We start from the raw sequence: 24,035 nt of genomic DNA, 5'->3' as shown, positions 1-24,035 counted from the left end.
AGTCATTCAAGTTGTTAAAACTTCCAAAGAGGATAAAAATATCCATTAAAGGACATATTCTGACTAAAGGTCCCTTTTTGTGTACTGCTGTGTATTGGCAAAGCATCGTACATTAAGGACCTGTGGTCCATATCATACCCAGTGTACGTGTCACCACCACGACAACAACTAATAGCCCAAAAGGACCCCGGATGTCAAGGCTGCAGGTCTCACCTCGTCCTGGGAAGGTGTGGTGGTGATTCATTTAGCACAGAACCCACCTGTGACTGATGGGCCTTCAATTTGGGAGGCCGTTCCCACCTCAAACAACAGGCTGGCCGGTACATTTATAGAGAAGCAAAGGGTGCTGGTGGTTGGTAAACAGCGTGACACAATGGACCGTAAACGTCATTCCGCACGCGGTGAAACGAGATTTAACCGGGGAGAGCCCTCCTGTGGGCCGCCTCATACGAACTGCGCCTCAAATTATATCTCCGGCTTTTTTTGGCGCATAAATACCCACTCCGGGGACATCCAGGGCGGAGCGCAGCGCCATAATGGAGTCACAGGTAAGAATAGGGGGTATGAATCAGCCTGACATTCCCATTATCCACCTGGGCTGTGCATTTGGCCACAGACCGGCGTCCTGTGCAAGCCGGTGCAATATGTTGCGTCTGCACATTGTCCCGGAGACAGTTATGGATTCTAGCACCAGTCCTTTGCCGAATAAGCCTCGACCTCCCTGTCCTGAGCAGATATGATTAAATCATTTATACAGGTACGGTTTGCATGTATGTTTTTTGACTGGCCTACAAAGCTTCGTCGTGGCTAATGATTCCATTCCTTGGATCTTCTACACCGTGTTTTTGGACATATATGTATATGGATTATTTTGCTTGTTTAACTGCATCCCATCTTGACGACTTCTTGCCGATCTTCTCTTCCGCAGGTCGCGTGAAGCACAGAACACATGACCTTCAGCGACTCTGCGTCCCCACCGCAGCGCTTAGACAGAATTAGCGTCCGCTGGTTAGTCTTTAATTGAGGTGCCTCAGCTTGTCTTCACGATCATGCCGAACTGCGGGCACTGCGATGGACAGCTTTAGCGCCGTCGGTAAATTCGCCCAGTAGAATCACAAATGTCGCTCGGGACTCGAGATCATACGGATTTGTTTTTGGAACAAAGGGATTGTATCATTGAAGCCCAAATCACGCTAAATAATGAATCTGAACAACTCATTTTAATTTAATCACAGTCTTTATTTTCTATTTTCAATTTACAATATAATTAACAAGGAATCTATTGGTGAAACCAGTGCTGTGCTTGTGGGAGATGTTGTGGCAGTTTGAGTAACACAGAGGCAGCCTTTAGAGATACATATTGCAGCTGGACCGAGGGAGGAGGTCCGGCACGCTCAGATATCTGCCGGGGAGATGGAGCCGGAGGGCTGCTCCATCACTCGGGCTGCTACAGCGTGTTCAGGGTGCGGGACGCACGGAGCTCGGTCACAGGCTGCCAACGTGATCCGCTAACGCGATTAGCGCGAAGCTAAGCGGCGATCCTAAGGCCCGCAAACAAACAAACAACCGAGGACTGATAATAAGATCCTTATAAATAGGCACAGAGTGAGGCTGCGGGAAAAACACACGTGCATGGTGCATGGTGCATGGATGCAATTCTCTGAATTCATAGATATATAATACAGAGTGCCATTTCAATATGTATATATATGTATGCATTTCTTTTTTCTGGGCTGCAGTGAAGCACCTCAGAGATATAAAATAACGCAGATTACTGAAGCTCTGAGCCTGAGCAGGACAGAAGGAAGCGGTAGACAGAGTTGTGTCACATTAGCTTAATCGTAAGGAGGGGATGACATCTGTACAGAGCCGCCCCACCGTCTGGGAGACGTTCTGGCAGCTTCCGCTAGCGGCTGTGATCAAGTCTTCTGCAGAATTTAGTTTAAAAGTGTCTGGGTGTGTGCAAATCAGAGCTGCGGAAACAAACAAGAGGACCCCCCCCATTTAAACGTCAGCCGGAATTGGTGGAATAGAACCAGGTCATATGACCATGGCGTGAGAGCGACGTCTTTGAACACTTTGTTGCGGGTGACGTACGTCTGAAAAATTGTGCTCCCACAGGAGGGAGATCACTGAGTGCCTTTGCGTTTCCATAACGTCTCAGTATTTAGAGGTTAACAGGAGCTGTTAAATTATAGTTATGTAAAGAAAAAAAGAAAAAAAAATATGCAGAGGTGGGAGACGATGGTAAATGCATAAGCTCATACATTTAAACTCAAAGAACACCCCAGGATTATTTACATCAGAATATTTTATGCGCAATAACAGCAAACAAACAAACAAACAAAAAAACTCTGAACAACTGAATCTCATTAGCTAAGAATTTAACTGACAACACCGAGCAATAATGTCTACCTATCAAAAAACAACACCGCGAAATGCGACACCTTGTTATATGGAAACATAAATTTTGCCGTTATTATCCGATGAACGCCATTTTTCTGTGGCCTGATCAAACCAGAAAAATGTTTGGTTTAATGTACAGAGCATGAGCATAAGCCTACCGGTGTCGTTTGTTTTGAACACAGGCGTTTCTTCAAACAAACGTGCCTTATTGAATTTTGTTTAAAAAATGGTTCTCCTTGGCATGGAGGAGGCCAGGCTGATTGCGTTACAGAAGAGCCTCAGGATGCCATCAGTTATTTAACCGAATTCTCCAAAAGTTGCACGCAGAGTTTAATATTCTCCCGTTAATCAGAGTTTAATATTTCCATTTTAATCAGAGTTTATTATTTCCACTTTGAGCCCTTTAATCATATATGAATATAACACAGGGTCTGTATTTGAGATTCTGGTAGATTTTAGCTGCGACTTGCAGGAGCTCAGAGACATACAGAGATATCTTCATACGGCTGTGTGGCAGTGATAGTTTATCAGAAATATAAAGTGATCACATGTCCTGCTGTCATATCTGATTCCAGGGCCAGAGGGAGCTCACCTATATGACGCGACACGGCCGTACGGAAGGTCTCAGCCACAGGGCCGGGAGAGAGGCTTTGAGCGATGATGGTTTCTCTTATGATGCTCTTACTCAATCAGACGAACAACAAGGAAAAGGAATCCGTCATTTTTTCAGAACAGGGCCAGAGGAGTCTCTCTCTGATAGGCTACACGGGGGATTGTGAATCCCAGGAACCCACCCTGCCCCCACACACACCCCACGGCCTCTGACGGTCCGGATCGGGTGGGGATATGGACCAGAACCCTCAGCACTGCTCCTCCCCCAGCGAGTCTGGGCCGTCCCCCAGGTCGGCCGTGGCGGTGCCGGGCCTGGGTCCCGCCTTGGCCCGACTGGCCCCGTGGGCCGGGAACACTTCCACAGATCCAGACACGGACTGCACTGGGCGGTCCCGGAAGTAATGGAAGGCCTCCTGTTCCAGGAAAGTCCGGTCCTCGTGGAGGCTCTGCTCGAACAGCTTGCGCTTGTGCCGGAACTCGATGACCGTCTTCGTGTAGGAGTTGAGCGTGGTGACGGAGGCTGCCATGCAGCAGGTGAAGGATCCCCAGGCCAGGCTGCAGGAGAAGAGGGCGGGGCATCATTCCCAGGGTCAGTGGGGCACTGGGGCAGCCAGTGCCACGCCAGCCTCTGATACACATCACCATCATGGCACCCTGCCTGTAACTTTCGTAGCGTCTGCCTCACTGCCTCACTGCCTCGCATCAAAGTAACCGATGCCTCACGAGCTCCAGTGAGGACCAGTTGATAAGACATCTGTGCTTTAAACACTGCATCGTTAAAATGCTAGGCTGGTCCACACAGTTCTGAAAAGGGATTGGGTGGCATGGAGACATGTGACTAAAAGTGACCCATTGGGTGGCCACGGCGTCTGCCTGCAGGGGGCGCTGTGGAGTGACAGATGCCAACCAGCCAAAAGCTCTGCTGTAGGCTCTGAAGCCTAAAGATCCTTTGTGGGACAGTAACGTGCCGTGAACAATATAACACTCCTACGCACTGTCCTGCGGACCTTTCAGGTTAGGTTTGTTCCTGTGCTGCGTCTGTCCCTCGAGTGGGTTCAGTACCATCAACTTCAGAGAGTAAAAAAAAAAAGTAATCTGATCACAGGCAGAATAGTTCACATAATTTAATACAGCTTAACGGTCTTACCCTTAATAGCCAAATGGCCTATAATGTCCCTAATACAGCTCTTGGACAATTAGGCCTGACTTCAGTATGTAATATGTGAACATAATATATAGATAAAAATTACATCTATTAGCGGCGATGCAGGCCGCTATTCTTGCGGTATCTATGGAAACCCAGGGTCTTTAGCGGCTGAGGCCGTCCGTTACGTCACAACCAGTAGCTGGTAGTAAAACCTTCACTGCAATTAGTTTAACTTACTTTACCATCTGGCCCTAAATCCAGCAGACTGTCTGGGGCTGGTGTCTTTGGACCCAAAACTGATCGCACCCTACATCTCACCCTTACTGCCTCATCCTTATTTATATGGTCACATACAGTGCTTCCGGAAAGTTCTCACAGGGCACGACTTTTTCCACATTTGTTATGTTACAGCCTTATTACAAAATGGATTCAATTCATTTTTCTCCTCAAAATTCTACACAACACTCTATAATGACAATGTGAAAAAAAAAATTACAAAATAAAAAATAACTGAGAAATCACATGTACATAAGTATTCACAGCCTTTGCCATGAAGCTCAAAATGGAGCTCAGGTGCATCCTGTTTCCGCTGGTCATCCTTCAGATGTTTCTGCAGCTTAACTGGAGTCCACCTGCGTTACATTCGGGTGATTGGACATGATTTGGAAAGGTACACCTGTCTATATAAGGTCCCACTGTTGACAGTGCATCTCAGAGCGCAGACCAAGCATGAAGTCAAAGGAATTGTCTGTAGACCTCCGAGACAGGATTATCTCGAGGCACAAATCTGGAGACGGTTACAGAAAAATTTCTGCAGCATTGTAGATGCCAATGAGCACAGTGGCCTCCATCATCCATAAGCGGAAGATGTTCAAGACCACCAGGACTCTTCTTAGAGCTGGGCGGCCAATCAGAGCGACCGGGGGAGAAGGGCCTTAGTCAGGGAGGTGACCAAGAACCCAAGCTGCAGAGGTCCTCTGTGGAGAGAGGAGAACCTTCCAGAAGGACAACCATCTCTGCAGAAATCCACCAATCAGGCCTGTATGGTAGAGTGGCCAGACGGAAGTCACTCCTTAGCAAAAGGCACACGGCAGCCTGCCAGGAGTTTGCCCAAAGGCACCTGAAGGACCCTCAGACCATGAGGAACGAAATTCTCTGGTCTGATGAGACAGAGATTGACCTCTTTGGTGTGAATGCAGGCTTCACGTTTGGAGGGAACCAGGCACCGCTCATCACCGGGCCAATACATCCCTACAGTGAAGCATGGTGGTGGCAGCAGCATGCTGTGGGGATGTTTTTCAGCGGCAGGAACTCGGAGACTAGTCAGGATTAAAGGGAAAGATGACAGCAGCAATGTGCAGAGACATCCTGGATGGAAACCTGCTCCCGAGCTCGCCAGACCTCAGACTGGGGCGACGGTTCATCTTTCAGCAGGACGACGACCCGAAGCACACAGCCAAGATATCAAAGGAGCGGCTTCAGGAGAACTCTGTGAATGTCCTCGTGTGGCCCAGCCAGAGCTCAGACTCGGATCCGATTGGACATCTCTGGAGAGATCTGAAAATGGCTGAGCACCGACGCTCCCCATCCAACCCGATGGAGCTTGAGAGGTGCGGCATAGAGGAATGGGAGAAACGGCCCAAGGAGAGGTGGCCAAGCTTGGAGCATCATACTCGGAAAGACTCGAGGCTGTAATTGCTGCCAAAGGTGCTTCAACAAAGTATTGAGCAAAGGCCGTGAATACTTCTGTACATGTGATTTCTCAGTTTTTAATAAATTTGCAAAAATCTCAAGTAAACTTTTTCACGTTGTCATTATGGGGGTGTTGTGTGTAGAATTTTGAGGAGAAAATTTTAGTTTAATATAATCCATTTTGGAATAAGGCTGTAACATAACAAATGTGGAAAAAGTGATGTGCTGTGAGAACTTACCGGATGCACTGTATTTACTAATGACATATTTTTCTACTTTTTTGTTTCTATGTTATCTTCAATTTATTGTTTTGTGTGCTTTTGCCTTGACGGCTTTAGTTGCATACTCATGCCACCAGGGGGCAGCGCGGTGGTGCAGTGGTTAACACTGTTGCCTCACACCTCTGGGACCTGTGAATCTCCGCCATGGCTCAGTGTGTTCAGTCTGCACGTTATCCCCGTGTTGTTATGGGGTTTCCTCTGGGTACTCCGTTCCCCCCCCCCTCCACAGTCCAAAAATATGCGGAGATTAACTAGAGTTACCAAATTGCTCATAGGCAGAGGGGGAAATTTCAGGTCCAGAAAGTAAAAATCCAGACCATGATTTAGTTTCAACCAACCAGTAGAGTACTCTGTAATTCTGACTCTTTATGGTCAACTGCTTGGTTGAAACTAAATCATGGTCTGGATTCTTACTTTCTGGACCTGAACTTTCCACCTCTGCCCATGTGTGAGTGACTGGTGTGTGAGTGAGCCCTGTGATGGGTTGGGTGCCCCATCCTGGGTTGTTCCCTGCCTTGCGCTCATAGCTTCCAGGACAGGCTCTGGACCCCCGGCGACCATGAAGAGGGCGAGCAGTTACAGAAGATGGATGGATGATAGTCTGCCACCATCTGCGCCAATACAAATTGCTTGTGCTGTACATGGGCGACTAAAAGGATTCTGAGTGACTCCGGCGTGGGGTTGCGGCCTGGCCTCATGTGCAGGGCGGAAGTGGGGGTGCATGCAGGCAAAAGGGCGGCAATGACCAGAAAGACCAGCCGTAATCCCAGGTGTGAGGTCTCCAGTCCTCTGGACCCAGGCTGACGGTGATCTGGAAGACCTGCGTGTACATCATGTGCGCCACCATTCCCAGCAGCCCTGAGAAACGACACACGACACCAGGTTAGACACCCATCAGCACTGCAAACACTGCAAGAAAATAAGAAAAGGAAATTTATTATCCTGGAGGAAACTGCTTCTGATAGATTGCACAGCGTGCGACCACACGAGGAGACAAAAATAGACAATTCACAATACCACGATTTCTATATAAAAAATAAATAAGCATAACGCCAAGAGATGGCAAAAGATAAGTGGGTAAATATTGCACGATAAACAGATGAGATAAAAATAGATAAATAGGTAATATTGCACATGTGCGCACGGGCTATACAGTGTGATGGCTGTTCAGTGCATGTTTACACTCACACACAGCATGCGTGACTATGCCCAGACATATTACAGTGGTCTCCAAATCCAGTGACAGATATGTGAGGGAGAAGCCTCTTCCAGCCACATGCCACAAACAGCCTCCAGGCATTCCGGCCGGAAACAGCGCCATTACCCCAAAAAGTACCACGGTAATGTCCCCATAGCACAGACACAGAGGCTCCTCGCGTATTTAAGTCCAGCCTGTTGTGTATGGCCAATTACCGTGCCGTGTACTTTGTTCCACATATTGCAAATTTAATTTAGTTCTGTAACCTAATACTGTTGATTTATATTGCTCGTTAAAACAAAAAAGCCCGACACGGGCATGTTCTGCTTTAATGCCAGGAGAAGCTCCAGTAGAAGCTCGTCTTCGTACGTTATAATTGCATCGTACATCAGAAGGATAACCCTCGGACCCGCATAATACCTCTCATATAACAGTAATAATTCAGCACTAACTCTAAAACCCCATAACTGTAAATCTGCCCTGCGTGGATCTGAGGGACTATCTTTCGGTCTCGGGGTGTCACGAATGCTGGGGCTATTAATGTGAGGCGGAGGAATGCCGGAAACATGTTGCTGTTTCTTTATCTCGAGTTTAATTAATTTCTGACAATACATCCCATCCTGAGGGGAAATCTTCACTTACTGCTGTATAAAAAGGGCTTTTTATTAGCCGCGTCGTTCGGGCACGCTCCCGCCTCGCCTCCTGCTGCCCCTCCGGCCGTCCACGCCATTTCTTTCAAAGTCGAGGCAGAGCAGCAAAGCGCCCGCTGACGGCACAGTAGGCCCGCAGCGCTGGCCGGCCGACGTGACAGCCTGCACCGGCCACCTGACCGGCTCGGCGGTGCAACAGATGACGCGCTGGAGTGCGCGAGCGTTGTCCCCATGGCGAGAGCGAAATGCAAGGCGTTTCTCAATACCAAAAACGCGAAGGCCATACCTCTGTGTCTTCGCAAGACTGGTCCTGCTAACTTGCCTTGCTAAGAACGAACTTGGGCCGCAGTGGATCATGGGATCTGTCTCGTTCGGCGAGGATGCAACCAATGTATCGTTGGTTATTTGGGGCAGAGCAAGACCAACGTCCGCAGATATTTACTGTCCTTGTGTGCTTGTGTTTTGAGTATTGCGAATGGTGTTCGGCAATGGAATGGGATGTAAAACGTTTGCACGGGAACCAAGTATGGTCAAGTATGCGTATTGAGAAACACTGCAGACCCGTACTGGCAGTGCGTGATGTTTAAACCTCTTATTCTGATTCCCTGTGCATGTGGTCAGCTACCTGAACAAACCGGATCAAACCGGCCAATTCATACCATTAACCATCTGCATGGAGTCACTTTGTGTTATCGTCATGAAAAGCTTTTACTAATTTAAAAAATACTTTAAGGCTGATTTAATTTAACGGGCAGGCCCTAGGTCTCCGTGACCTTGACTTTTTCATTTCGGGTTTGGGTTACATCACCATCTTACAAAATCTGGACCCTAGGTTTCCTACATCATGCTTAACGGCTACTGATGCGAGGTAGTTCACCTCTGAGAAGGTGCCTTCGGCCACCTGTCGAGCGCTGAATTCTGAGGCTTCACATGTGGCAAATCTGTTTTCTAGGAAAGCTCCATTGGTCTGAATTACTGCGCAAATCTGAGGGTAGCCGGGCTAATTTCGTGGAGAGGGGCAATCAGCCAGTGTGAAGCCTAAAGGAGGCCAAGCTAATCTGGGGCAGAGGGGCAATCAGGCAACGTGAGGTGAGGGGACCACTTGTAAACGCAGGACAGCAGCCTGCTGAATAAAGAGAACCAGTTTCTCAGCACTGCCTCTATGTCCGATATTATATTTTAATGTTTAATGCCATATGTATGCAGTTTTCCCACAGCTGTTATGAAAGGCTGAAATTAAGCTGATCTGTACTGAAGTCACCATGACCCAGGCAAATGGCCCCCCCACGCGTGCGTGCATGTGTGTGTGTGTGTGTGTGTGTACCGTAAACCCCGCACTTCCCGCAGGTGACCAATAACGGCTCGCTCGTGACGTAAAAGCACTGGCGCGTAGACTGGCATAAAACCGCCACGGCTCTTCTTATGTGCCTTGAAAAGCAAGACTCACAAGGGAGGCAGAGATGCAGGGGCTGGAGATTCCGTAGCCTGCTGCAGTAACTCTGTTCATTAGCCCTGGCTCTCCCAAGACACACTGTCAGTTTAGGAAAGAAAAAAAAAAAAACATACCCTTCCGAAGACACAGTCGACTATCTCACAGTATATTTTTACCCGCAGAAACTCAGAGTTCCTGCAGGTAGCTGCTCCAGTGAAGCACTGCTGGTGCCATTTTTCAAACAGACAACATCAAAGTTCCTGCTGGAACACGAACCCACAACCTCCAGGTTATGAGCCCACGCCATTAGCTACTTCACTGCCTCCCACACTCATTAGCATGAGGAACATCTCTCAGGCAGACTGAGAGCTCTGCTACATTTTATCCGATGTCATTTCGAGACACATGACTTTCCTAAGTGACTCTTTGTACTTTTCAATTTCCTAGACTTTTCCTGTAATATCCCTCCACATAACCGGACCGGATATCATGTACTTGTATTATTCTTTGAAATTAGCTTTTGGAATCCATGATGGTGTGAATTGGACTCGCGTATTATCACTGCAAATGAATGAACAAATTCTCGATGAATGTCAGACTCGTGCCTGAAACGCCAAAATTGGCGCCAACGTAGAGGGAAATCGGCGTTAAGTTACACCATAGATATTGTCACTGCCCCAGTTTTGGCTTCTTCCCTTTGTCCACTGCGCGTGTGTGTGGGGGGGGGTCTGATCTTTTGACTGGAATGCCAGCACAGCCCTGGAATTATCCTGGAATTATCCAGTGCCATAAGCCAGTAGGAAAAGCACATAATTGCCGCTGAAATACAGCAGCTGTCCTGGTGTGCAAACAGGCGCATCTTACAAATGGTCAGATTTTCGGTTATCCATCCATCCATCCATCCATTTTCCAAACCGCTTATCCTGCTGGGTCGTGGGGGGGTCCGGAGCCTATCCCGGAAGCAATGGGCACGAGGCAGGGAACAGCCCAGGATGGGGGGCCAGCCCATCGCAGGGCACACTCACACACCATTCACTCACGCATGCACACCTACGGGCAATTTAGCAAGTCCAATTAGCCTCAGCATGTTTTTGGACTGTGGGTGGAAACCGGAGTATCCGGAGGAAACCCCACGACGACATGGGGAGAGCATGCAAACTCCACACACATGTGACCTAGGCGGAGACTCAAACCCGGGTGCCAGAGGTGTGAGGCAACAGTGCTAACCACTGCACCACCATGCCGGCCCGCACTGGAATTAAATGACATTAATTGTTGGAAGAGCAGTGCCATAAGCCAGTAGGAAAAGCACATAATTGCCGCTGAAATGCAGCAGCTGTCCTGGTGTGCAAACAGCTGCATCTCACAAATGGTCAGATTTTGGGTTAGTAAGAGCACTGAGCAGCAGTACCAGCATGGTCATTTCGGGGTGAGCGGTGACACGTGCGCTACAGGTGAGCTCTGGCACGCTGCGGCTCATCGTATGTGATTTATGTGATTATTACGGAGGCCCTGCACTGAATAACCTGCATTTTGTGTTCATTCACTTCCTCTCCGGCTATTTCCGCCCTTAGAGAGTTGGAAACCTTCTGCGGCACTTGCCAACTTACCGGATGGTTGGCATTTTCGCCTTTGCTCATCGTTAGCCTGTTCTCAGCGCATGCACATACGCGAGCTGCTTGTACCTGACATCTAGCTGGTTCACCTTCACTTATATGTCTACCTGTTATCTATTGTTTCTTGCATATCTTTATTTCAATGTTTTTATTCTGTTGATTGTTTTTTGCGCTTTTTGTCTCAACTGTATGTTTATGCCACAACCTGCACCAAAACAAATTCCTTGTACTTTTCTATCGAGAAATAAAAGGACTCTTATTCTGATTTGGATTCTGATTCAGATTTGGATTCTGATTTGGATCCTTAAGAGTCTGGTGGCTTAAGGATCCTGATCTGCGAGGACACGATGTAGATCCGCTTCCATGCGCTCGGGGTCGTTTTACGCAAACAAAAAAAAATTAATGATGCGACCCGGAGGAGCAAAGGGGGTGGCTGTGTGAACACAGATGGATGTGTGAGCATGTGTGGGAGGGGGTGGGAGTACCTACCGGAGAGCACGGTGAAGACGGCAGCAAAGGCGTTCAGCTTGAGTCCATCGATCACGCTGCTCGAGTGGAAGAGCTCCAAGCACATGAGGCTGAATCCGACGACGAGGAGCATGATGTAGAGCACCTCGGACACCACGGACAACCAGAGGACACCTGCGGCGGGGAGAGTGCGTCCTTGCTGAAGCGCGACACCGTAGTGGAACATCTCACAACATCTGACATGAGGGCAAAAACAACGGGGACCTGGATCGCAGACGTGGTCTGACAGTATGTATCAGGCTAAGGAGCCACTCAATCAGGAAAGGTGACACACAGAGGGATGGCGGGATGGGAAATTGATGCTGCACATTACGTCGGTCTGCACCACAGCTGTGCCGGCCAGGAGGTAAATTATCCACCACACGAGGCATCTCAGCAGCAGGAGATTTAGTCGTGCGATGAGCTGCCCTGGCCTTCCTCTAACCCCGTCTGCTCGGTAAGGCCCACGGGCTGCTCCTCCGCCCTCGCACCCGTCAGCGCCGCGGACAGCGCCGGCAGATTTACGCCGCGCTAGCTGGCTGACAGCTGCTTCTCTTTCATAACGTCTCGGCCCGTCAGAAACACGGACAGCTACTTGTCATTTATAACTGCCGGGCCAATCAGGAGCGCCGACAGCGGCAGCCCAGGTCCATCCAGCAAAGCTGACTGCTACTCCTTTAAATCCTGGCCACTGAGCCCCATCCCATGGCACTCTAAGGCTATGTGTAATTTCCCGTATTTATGGCCGAAATCTCTGAGTGTTGGCTGGGTGTCAGTGTGCGTCTGTGCCCTGTGATGGACTGGCCTCCTGTCCAGGGCGTAACCCTTTTTCATGCTGTCATGGCTGACAGCCCCCACAACCCTAGAAAGGATGGATGGATGGATGGATGGATCTTTTTTTTTTTTTTTATGAGGACAAAAAAAACGCAACATAATTTCAGAATTAAATTACATTAAATGACAAATAGTATAAAACACAACTTGTGTAAATTCTTTACAACAATCACAAACCTCTAAATAGGGTGTAAAAATGAACACAAAAGAAAAATATGTAATAAAACAAAAAACATTATTATGGAAAATTCGCTTTCATCAGGCAACTATGTGTGTGTCTGAGTGTGGACACTGCATGTGTGTCTCAGTGCGTATGTGTGGACACTGCATGTGTGTCTCAGTGCGTATGTGTGGACACTGCATGTGTGTCTGTGTGCGTATGTGTGGACACTGCATGTGTGTCTGTGTGCGTATGTGTGTACACTGCATGTGTGTCTCAGTGCGTATGTGTGTACACTGCATGTGTGTCTGTGTGCGTATGTGTGTACACTGCATGTGGGTCTCAGTGCGTATGTGTGTACACTGCATGTGTGTTGGTGTATTGCATGTGCTTGTGTGTGTATACTGTGTGTTTGTGTGTGATTGTATATATTTGTGTGCTTTTGTCTATTGTTTTATATGTTCGTGTGTACGGCTGTCTATACACTATTTCGTGCGCGTGTACATTACATTGCTTGTGCGTATATGTGTGTATATTGTGTGTTTGTGTACACTGTGTGTGTGTATACACCACATGTGTGTGTGTCTGTGTGTGTAGACTGTGTGTACACCACATGTGTATGCGTATGTGTGTGTAGACTGTGTGTATACCGTGTGAGTAGTAAATGAAAAGGTGCAGTGCTTAGTAAACCTCTCCTCTTCAGCACTGAACATTTCCCATGCTAATAAATCTGACTGAAGTTCTGCACTTGTTTTTGCACCTTGATTCCCCTCTGGCCCCCACCCAAGACAGCATAGCCAGAAATCAGGGTCCGGTCATATAAATCACACCCCTCCTGCTGTAATTCTTAAGTTAATTTGGTAAATATTGGCAGTTTCGTTGTCAGTGTGATTCACGGTGAAGCTGGTTCTCTCTCTTCGGAATAACACCGTGTCTATTTCTCCAGAACAACCTTTGATGAAACATTAAATCAGGCCAGAGCTTCGCTTGCGACAGGACCGGTTTTAGAACTTGGATTTCAAAGCTGACTTTAAATTATCACAGGTAATAAGCATTAAACCCTTTAACTATATGTCCAATTAAATAGTTTTACCATCTCAATAATTTCATTTCTAGCCATTAATGTTTCATTCGTTTATTAAACAGATGATCGTAAAAACACTGCACATTAATTTGCTGTGGTTCTGAGGTATGTGTTTAATATTCAGCAACACTTTAAATCCACCATCACCTCAGGCAGGAGACCTGACAGGCTGAGATAAACGCCAACATTACGCATCAAATTGTGTGTAAAAACGTTCACATTAAATTGTCAAAAAAGTGCCTCGCTGGAGACATTTGTTGAGAGGTGTCCCCAAAACCGGACGAATAAAACTCCCATTTTCAGTAATACACAGATCAGCCGGGAGAGCTCACCTGCCAGAGGACACAGGCCAGTGAGGGACTCCTGTTTAAAAGTCTCCGTATCGCCAAGACGGACACAGGAATAAGTGCAAAGTGCTGATTCAGAGCTCTGGCTTGGTATGGGTCCATCTCACGTCAGGCGGATTTTGGAACATTTCCACCACAATCAATTATCATCAACAGAAAAGCAATCAAAATAAACTGAGAGTGACGGGATCCGGCAGGACTGCCATCCGTTTCCCATCACAGACAGACCGTGCAGGTATGGCCCCCCCCCCATGCAGCTCCTTACACCAGGAACCCCAACATCCAGTGCATTCTTAGCACTGCATTCGTTTGGCCAAATGCCTTTGATGGAGGGACTGATGCTTCTGCATCCCATAGTGAAAAAAGGCAGATCGGGTAGCACTGCGCTTGTTTTATTACAGTGTCCCATGCGGGTCTTTTACAGTATCATCTTGCTTAATCTGTTCCGTGCTAATTATTGGTTACTATTTAAAAAGCAAGGTTAGCCTGACAGGTCGAGACAGGTACATGGAGGTCTGGCACAGATGGACGTTGGCCTAATGCATCAGTTCGATACGGAGTCAGAGAAAGATGCCTAATGGCTATTAAGTCTAGCTACTTCATTGAAATATCACCCTTATTCAAATGAGGGAGTCCTGCGAGTTTCCCGGCGGTTCTAATGCATCTCTTACGGAATGAGACGGCCGGCTGCGTGCAGGGAATGCAAGAGTGGGAGGAGATACTCTCGTGTTCAGAGTAGTGGCAGGGAGGATGATGGACAGAGGGCTCCGGAACATTCCGGAACTGGAATGTCGGCGTTTCACATCTTCATATAGGTGCGCCCTTATGATGATGATGATTGTTGTTGTCGTCGTCATTATCTCGCACTTATTACCTGGTCACTCTTTGGAAGCTCAGCCCAGCAGCACTTAGCAGTACCTAAGTTGGCTCCTTGACAGCTGCCAAATCAGCAGATCTAAATGTGAATATAAGGACGTGACTCGACTCCTGCACGGCTCTCTACACATGCTCCAGTGGCCACTAGGCACCTTCTCCGCAGTGATACCCCCTGTCACACCTCCCTCCTGACTCCTGGCTGAACGGGGGGCTCTGCGGGGAAACAAATCCCCCTCCAAAAAGTGTGCCAGTAGATGACTGTAGAAGTACACAAAAGAGGTGAACACTCACATGCAAGGTGCCCCTTAAATGAAGGTGCAGGCAGCCATGCCAGGGTGATTTACAGTGCCAGTGAATGTTTATGGAGGACTTTGTGTATATTGTATCGGGGAGGAATGATTACTCATAGTTCCTCAACATGTTCAGTAGCAGTAGTAGATGATTGTATATTCTACCTCGACTTTCATTTAATGTGATCGTTAAACATAGGTTTAAAATCCTAAACTGGGTGCAGTTCCGAGATTTTGATGGATTGAAAACACAGTGACTGTGTGCATATGTAAACAGGACCCTTATGGATTCCTGCACTCAACTCAGCATTAATTTAGGTTTTTCGGGTCAGCGAAAGACAAAACATCCATAGCATCCAACTCAGGTGCCGCGTCCCCTACGGTGCTGCTGGACGCAGACACACACAGACAAGGGTGACAGATATGTCATCGGACGGGTCCCGGGACCTGATGCCAGACACGCTGAGGGGCTTAATGACGGCCATCGCTCACCTCTCTCCGACGCTGGGGCCAGATCGATGAAGCTTCTGCATTTCTCACCTGAGAAGACACAAGGCGAGCACAGCATGAAGGCAAACAGGCAGAGAAGCAGGGGCACGAAGCCTCCAAACTCCTGAAGGAGATTCGCAAACACCCCGGCCGGATCAAAAGCAGGAAATCCTCTGTACATTCTTACGTTTAATTATGCAGCATTTGTTTTTATTCGACATACAACTGAGTAAGCAATTCGAGGTTAAGGGCCTTTTTCTGGGGCTAACAGTGAAACCTGTCCCGTGATGACGAGATTGGAACCCAGGACTTTCCAGTCACTGGTACAACATTCTAACTCACTCAGCTGCACAACACCCTGCTCTCAAGACCCAATTCTACATGTAGTTTTACACCTTCAGAGATATGGAGGGAGAGCAGCCTGGTTAATGGGTGCTGTTAACCCCTAACTGCTCTGGGGTAACCAAGAAGAGGTGGTTAGTCTGACGCTTGCACTAAGGTGTCGCTGCCGTGGAAAACAGACAAAATTCAGGAGAGGAGAACTCGATTCATAAGAGCCGGCCGGGCCCCAAACACAAACCGTCACAAGACAATACATCTCAGGAGAAAGTTCCCACGGTCCCAAGCAAGACTGTAAAAACTTTCCACCCCTGCTGCTTACAAAGAATGAGCCACACAGATGATAGTAGAGTTATCAGCAAGGCGGTATTTGACACCGGTGACTTAAACATGCACAAATGGTGTCGTCCTCTATGAGATACTGTAAAGGCACGAGGAACGATGCTGGATGTTTTCCAGGAGCCTGATCTGGGTGTACAGAAGGCGCTTAGCAGGAAGGGAATGTAAACAGACTGCGGCGCGGCTTATTCTCATGCGTCACCTCGCTTTATTTCAATTTACATCAATATGTTTTCATCTCAGCTCAGATTACTGGCTTTGCCTTTGAATTGCAATAAGTAACCCAATACGGCCGACACCTCGATGCCAGTCTCGTGTACCTTCGTTCTCCGAATTTTGGAGAAAGAGGGCGATCCCATCTCATGAAACAGGGGCAAAGTAGTGATCAGCTCCTGCCTGAGCCAATGTGAAGATAATCCGTAGCGATAAAATGTAATTAGGAAAAGCTCTGGATGGAACGTCTTAGCTTTGAATGTGAAAATGAAAGAGAATCATAAGACCGGGAGTAAAGTCACCAACTTGGGGTCAAAGCTGATTTAAAAACTGTGATTTAGTCAGTATTTATACCTTAAACATAGAAAAATTGAATATCCTAGAATTCAGCATTGGGATATAGAACTGGTTCATAATGAACAAATAATTTCCATGCTGCTACAACTATCAATCAAATAAAACCTTCAATGTTTCTGCCTTTTTATGCTCTTTCTTAGCATTTAGTGGGAAGGCAGCAGCAAAACTGTATGATTCCTACTCTCCTTAGTAGAAGAGCATCCTTCACACTCCCACATGTGTTCCCTGTATATCCAATGTATATAGGAAGCTTCCTGACGTTCCCTGTATATCTTATAGGAAGCTTCCTGACGTTCCCTGTATATCTTATAGGAAGCTTCCTGACGTTCCCTGTATATCTTATAGGAAGCTTCCTGATGTTCCCTGTATATCTTATAGGAAGCTTCCTGACGTTCCCTGTATATCTTATAGGAAGCTTCCTGACGTTCCCTGTATATCTTATAGGAAACTTCCTGACGTTTCCTGTATATCCTGCATATCCTACCACAAACTTTATTTATCTAAAACTAGAGACCACGACTCCTTGTGACTTCCTCTTTCGATGGCTACCTTTTTCCATTCAGACTTTTGATTTGCTGACTCACAGATGAAGAACGTCCTTTTACAAGTTAAAACAAAGTACTGAGGAACTGATGAATCTGGCATTAATGTGGCACAGGGATATTTAATTGCTAGTCCCCCATCCTTAAATTCAACATTTCTTACTCATGCGGATGCGAAGGCAAACGGGCTTGCCCTTTCCGGAACATTCTTCCTGTTCTAATAAAACTGGAAGCAATGAATTTTTAAATTAAATGTCCATTCCGTTCTAGACTTAGTTAAGCAGCAGCAATTAAATCAAAGATGCAGTAGCGATTCTTCATGAATACATGCATTAAATGAGAAACAGAGAAAAGCACCATGACTATGAAATAAAAATTATGAAGTTATTAAGTTAGATTCTAGTGTGAAAAAACAACCCATAGCTTCTTCAAATCACACGAGGAAGGCACAACACGATAAAATCAAAATCGAGAGCTCAGCTGCCTGGTTTGTCTTCACTCATATTTGTGTTACAGCCTTGTGCTACATATAACCCTCCCTACTGTAAACCACCTCAGATGGCAACACACACGTGTTAATAAGGAGTTTGCAGATGTATACATAAGACGGTACACAGTTACACCACTGCTCCTGCTGGATACAGTAAGACGGTACGCAGTTACACCACTTCTCCTGCTGGATAGAGTAAGACGGTACACAGTTACACCACTGCTCCTGCTGGATACAGTAAGACGGTACGCAGTTACACCACTTCTCCTGCTGGATAGAGTAAGACGGTACACAGTTACACCACTGCTCCTGCTGGATACAGTAAGACGGTACGCAGTTACACCACTTCTCCTGCTGGATAGAGTAAGACGGTACACAGTTACACCACTGCTCCTGCTGGATACAGTAAGACGGTACGCAGTTACACCACTTCTCCTGCTGGATAGAGTAAGACGGTACACAGTTACACCACTGCTCCTGCTGGATACAGTAAGACGGTACGCAGTTACACCACTTCTCCTGCTGGATAGAGTAAGACGGTACACAGTTACACCACTGCTCCTGCTGGATACAGTAAGACGGTACGCAGTTACACCACTTCTCCTGCTGGGTAGAGTAAGACGGTATGCAGTTACACCACTTCTCCTGCTGGATAGAGTAAGACGGTACGCAGTTACACCACTTCTCCTGCTGGATACAGTAAGACGGTACGCAGTTACACCACTGCTCCTGCTGGATACAGTAAGACGGTACGCAGTTACACCACTTCTCCTGCTGGATAGAGTAAGACGGTACGCAGTTACACCACTTCTCCTGCTGGATACAGTAAGACGGTACGCAGTTACACCACTTCTCCTGCTGGATACAGTAAGACGGTACCCAGTTACACCACTTCTCCTGCTGGATACAGTAAGACGGTACGCAGTTACACCACTTCTCCTGCTGGATACAGTAAGACGGTACCCAGTTACACCACTTCTCCTACTGGATATAATTCAGCCAAACTGTTGAATGAAAGATAAAAATAAACCACATGAAACAAAACCACTTTCGATTCAGAGAGGATTTTACTCTAGGAACATTGCTATCCACGGAAAATTCGTTTTGGTGCATTTGGTTCCAACATAAACAAAGTGCAAACAATGGTAAATGCAACATACAAGGTACTCTGGGCCCGTGCCATTAAGCCAGATTTCTTGCTTAGCCAGATTACTTGTCAGATTTAAGATACTCCGGTTTAAGAACTGTATATTCATTCACTTACATTTAGTCCCAACTACCTTAAATCCGGCAAGTTATCTGGCTAAGCAAGAAATCCAGCTTTGTAATATAGGCCTTAGAAGATAATTAGGTAAGTGCAACACGTAAACCAAACAATCTGGACTCAACAAACTGCAGCAAGTGAATTCCAGCACAAAATCACCTGCGTTTCTTGACAGTCACAATTCAGAACCTCTTAAAACGCCTTAATGTTCAAGCAGTGATTTGCGACAGTGTCTGAAAACGTTTTAATAAAAGTGTCTAATAAAATGGCAAAAATATGATGCTGCTCTGAGGGCGCTAACAGCTAAGTAGAATGCTCTCATGTTGGAATCTTACAGAGATATAGCAGAGCCCTGCAGCTTTATGGGCCTAATCTGCAGCCTCTGCTCTTCCTGCACATTCTCTGAAAGCCTTTGCACCACGGTGCGACCAGCTCTGCCTTTCACCCGACTCCTGTGTACCAGCACTGCGCTACAACTGTATACAATATGTACAAGACACACTATAGATGTGTTTACAATCTGGACTTTCCAGGATACTGCACTCTCAGAAAGAAAGAGTACCAATTTGTATCTTTTCTTCTTACTGGGGCTGTACCCTCAAGGGTCTGCCAACTGTACCCTTAGCTGTATGTACCTATACCTTTCAGTGTATTTTAAGGTACAGAAATGAACCGAAAAGGTACCAACAACATTAATGTACCCCTAATGGTACAAAAAATGTCCCTGAGAGTCCGTTTCTGCATCTTAAAAGGTACATTTGCCCATGAAGACACAGACCCAGTGACAAGCAAAGGTACAAATCGGTACTCTGGTTTCTAAGAGTGTATACGATGGTGATTTGGGTGTTATCTCCTGCTCTTCTCCCTGAATAATTAAATTCATCGCTGGCGCGTGTCGTGGAGCTCCGATTTGCACATAACCAACAAGACTCTATGTTAAACAGACATTTTGCGCTAAATGACGCTCGTTTATTACTTGAGAGCACGGGTGATGTGACATTTCAATCTTAGTTGTATAAATCTCATCCCACAAGACGACTTGGTAATGCTTCCTTAGGCCTGGCTATACGGGTATTGCAACCTAAGGCACAGCTAGTTCTTGGGATTCATACAGGTGATGTTGTGATTTTACGTACCGAAAAATGTAAAGTTATGTTGGTGAGATGCCCGTGACGATAAAGGCAGATAGACAAGAGATCACGCGCTGAAGGGCTTGCTGCTTGATACATGAATTCAGCCACGTAAAAACTACAGACGAGACAGGAGTGGAGGTGAGGGTAGGGCATTAGGACTGTTATTTTTAGCTGGACGTCATCACCCCCTGCGGTTTTGAACTAATACCCTTCAGGAGTTTCAATCGGAAAGTTGAAAACAGGAGAGACACGTAAGATAGGAGTCAGAGTAGTTTTCAGGTTATTATTCGTGTTACATTTAGCCTACAACTAACACAAATGCCAACATTTTAAATCTGTATAACAGATTACTGTTAACAGATGATTTCACGTGAACATTGTTGATTAATGTCATTTCTTTTGAACCGTCAACATCCCCCAAAGTGAGCCCCCCCCCCACCTTCCTTTGGATAGAACAAATGACCCTTTTGACTGCATTGCAGTTGTGATACTGTCCGTCATTCCACAGATTTAATTTCTGCTTCTTCACTCCAAAATGACGCATGAGGCTTCAAAGTGACTGGGACACTTTAAATCCCACTATCTGAGCCACTTTCAATTGCATAGCCGGTTTCCTTCAGGCGGTATTTTCTGCTCTCGAGTGCGGAGAGCGGTGTGTGGTGGAACTTATTAAACACAATATTAATTTATCTGAAACTGCAAGGGACTGAGCTAAAAAAAAAAACCCATGACGGTATATGAACCCTGACGTGACACTGAAACACAAGGTATAGGCTACTTGCACTGTACAGTATTCACCGCAGCACTGAAATAATCGCAAAACAATTTCTGACTTCAGAGCTGTACAGGCATAACACGAGGGACGCAAAAGAAACTTAGAGCTGAAGGTGTCACATTTCCATAATTCTTACGTGCTTATGAATAACACAATTACATATAAGAACTGAGCCGGAGACAAACCCCGTATTACCTACTAGTGAGTTGCTAAAGACAAATGCCGACAGACGGAGGGTTTAAAATAACAGTCAAGACTACTTGCGACACAAAAAAAATGGTAAATAATACTTGAGAATTAGTTAGGCCGTGCTGTTTAATTAAGAAACAATCTGATTTTCGAAGGACCACCTGCGACTTATCAAATATGTACGAACAATTAACAGGGAAGGTTAAATTCCGCTGAACTACATGCGCGGCCACGTAAAAAAGCATAAAGCGGATTTAAAAAAAAAAAAAACAATATTGTGCTTCAGAAGTCAGTGATGTTACAGTGCACAGCAGTGTTTCTCAAAGCAGTCCTCGGGGACCCCCGGACGGTCCATTTTTTTTTACTCCCTCTCAAATCTCAGGTACACTGGTGTACAGGACAGTCAAACTACGTACGAGGTTTAGGAGCTGGAGGTGGGTGGGATCTCCATGAGCTGTCAATCACTGTCTGCTTTAAGCCAGTGGGAGCCAATAAAGGAAGCAAAAGGAAACGTGTTAACTCAGTGCCTGATCGATAAGAATGGATAATCGCACCTGCTAAGGGTTATCCCATCTCCAGTGACTAAACAGAACCACACACACAATTAATTCCAAAAACCAACAAGGCTTTTGAAAAGGCCCTATGGTTGGTGGAACCAAAATGCAGGTTCATAAAATATAGGCTAAACGATTAAGTAATATATTAAAAAGTAGAACATAAAAGAAAATGTAATTCTGTTTGGATCTTCAAATCGCATCCCGCCAACAAGCAATTCGTATTATCAGTGTTTCTAATTTTGATGTTATCAAAGCTGTACTGGATAAGCGCGGTTAGATGATGGATGTATGGATGGATGGACGTCTTTAACATTGAAGTTGAAACTGTCAGCTGACTTCGAGAAGCCTCAAGAAAAACTAATGTTGCGATGTGATTAAAGGCAATTAAGTAATTAATGTAGGCCTACAGGCGCAAAATAGTGTGTTCTTTCTAGGCATTTACTTGACATTCGTATTAGCGATGACTGTACAAAATATATGCACTATTACAGGCCTATCTTTCATTTTTAACTCGAAGGGAGGAACCACTTACTAGAAATATTATAGAGACTATTAATATTTCAGTTAATTTACACGAGTCGGTCTTGAATCAATTGCCATTAATTAAGTCGAAAGCTCTACGAAGTCTTGGTAGAAACATCCGAAATTGTCAATGAAAGTGCGCGTTCTCAGTTTAGTGTCAAAATACCCCCAAAACGCGTTCATTAAAACGTAAGTTATTGCTTACATAGATTAGTTAAAATCTGTTCAGATTACTGAATGGCCGAACATTATCAGTATTCAAATTACCTTCCTGTAGTCAGCTGGTTTACCCCGAACCCGGAGTACATCAAAACCATATAATCTCACATGATTCAAGTCCATGAAACCTATATACAGCATAGATGTACCAGACCAATATATTGGTAAATTAACTTAATTCGGGGGGGAAAGGCTCAGTTTCCCAAACATCACATTTCTGTAATAATTTAATTCTCCGAAGGCTCAGATCACCTTTGAAGGATCTTACGGTAAACGACACGCCTGTCGCCTTACGGCACGTCCTTTAGATATTAATAAGACTCCAGAAAGCGATACACCATGTTTTGCTCCAGGTTACGAAGTGCATAAACTACTCTTACCTCCCCCATTCATGTTTTCTTCGCACGAGTACCAGATCCCCGTGTGGAAATGCCTGAAGAGGAAACGGTCATCTCCGGTCTCCCAGCTGTAATGAACTTTGCTCTGGTCCGTCTGGTTTCCCCCGTAATCGATGCAGTTGTGTCGCCGCTCCTTGCTGCAGTTGGGCTTGGGTACCCTCTGGGTGCCCTCACACCAGTAAGTCGTGATAAACGCTGTGGTGGAGAAGAGCAGAGCCACCAGGTTCAAACTCACCGACAGCAGCGCTCTGCATTTGCGAGTGGTTTTCATTGTCCATTAGAGGGGTCGTCTCAGAAAGTCGAGCGAGTTCATCAACACGAAAGCAGAAGGCATACAGGACCGCCTCAGAATGAGAAAACGCCGAAGGAAATGCTCCCTAATGAGATCAAATAAATTAAGTTGGCACTGTAAAGACGGGGTTCAATCGATTCCCCGAAGGAAGGGACGCGACCGTCCATGCTTAGAATAAACATCTTCCGCACACTTAGTTGGGAGGCTTCCCCTTCATAACAGAGAGCGGCTCTGAGCCCACATCCCAGTGTGTGTCTGTGTGTATCAGCATCTTTGTCTAGGCTTTACGGACCCCGATCTCTCTCTCTCTCCCTCCCTCCCTCTCTCGCCCTCTCTCCTCACGACGCACCATCCTTCTCTATTTTAACTCTCTACCTACCCATCTCCTTCTCTCTGCGACACGTACACACACACACACACGCACGCACACACACACACACACACACACACACACACACACACACACACACACACACACACACACACACACACACACACCAGCACTTAGACTGAGCACTCGCATCGGTTCACGGTCGCTTGTGATAATTAATAATTTCTGGAGCATTTATAACACCTGTTAACTTTGCAAATAAACAAATAGACACAGTGCATTTCAGCACACGCGTCTTGGTTGCGGACACTCTCAGAGACACGGTGACTTCTCTTCCCAAGGTATCTTAAGTCAGGAGTCGCCTTGTCCTTCAGCCGCGCCTGTCATAAGTGACACAGCCTGACATTTTATTATGTGTCAACGTGCAGCAATGTGAATTCCGATCACGGCAGTT

General features: G+C 46.3%; 1 protein-coding gene across 1 annotated transcript; it reads right to left on the bottom strand.

Moving 5' to 3' along the window:
* Positions 1-1,218: 1,218 nt before the first annotated feature.
* On the bottom strand, positions 1,219-23,584 carry gsg1l (gsg1-like). The gene is made up of 5 exons (XM_049004546.1): positions 22,941-23,584; positions 15,625-15,672; positions 11,524-11,676; positions 6,885-6,996; positions 1,219-3,573 (listed from the first exon to the last, which is right to left on the bottom strand). The coding sequence occupies exons 1-5, from the start codon at positions 23,227-23,229 to the stop codon at positions 3,267-3,269; spliced, it is 909 nt and encodes a 302-aa protein (XP_048860503.1). The 5' UTR covers positions 23,230-23,584; the 3' UTR covers positions 1,219-3,266.
* Positions 23,585-24,035: the final 451 nt, after the last annotated feature.

Source organism: Brienomyrus brachyistius, unplaced genomic scaffold, assembly GCF_023856365.1.
Source record: "Brienomyrus brachyistius isolate T26 unplaced genomic scaffold, BBRACH_0.4 scaffold110, whole genome shotgun sequence".
NCBI lineage: Eukaryota > Metazoa > Chordata > Actinopteri > Osteoglossiformes > Mormyridae > Brienomyrus > Brienomyrus brachyistius.
The sequence above is the reverse complement of the archived record's forward strand: the minus strand, read 5'-3'. Positions and strand labels throughout refer to the sequence as shown.

Coding starts and splice junctions, on each gene's coding strand:
- gsg1l (XM_049004546.1), bottom strand. CDS start 23,229: ATGAAAACCACTCGCAAATGCAGAGCGCTGCTGTCGGTGAGTTTGAAC. Junction 15,673..22,940: donor AGAAAACATGAATGGGGGAG/GTAAGAGTAGTT, acceptor GTGTCTTCTCAG/GTGAGAAATGCAGAAGCTTC. Junction 6,997..11,523: donor CGTCTTCACCGTGCTCTCCG/GTAGGTACTCCC, acceptor GTCGTTTCTCAG/GGCTGCTGGGAATGGTGGCG.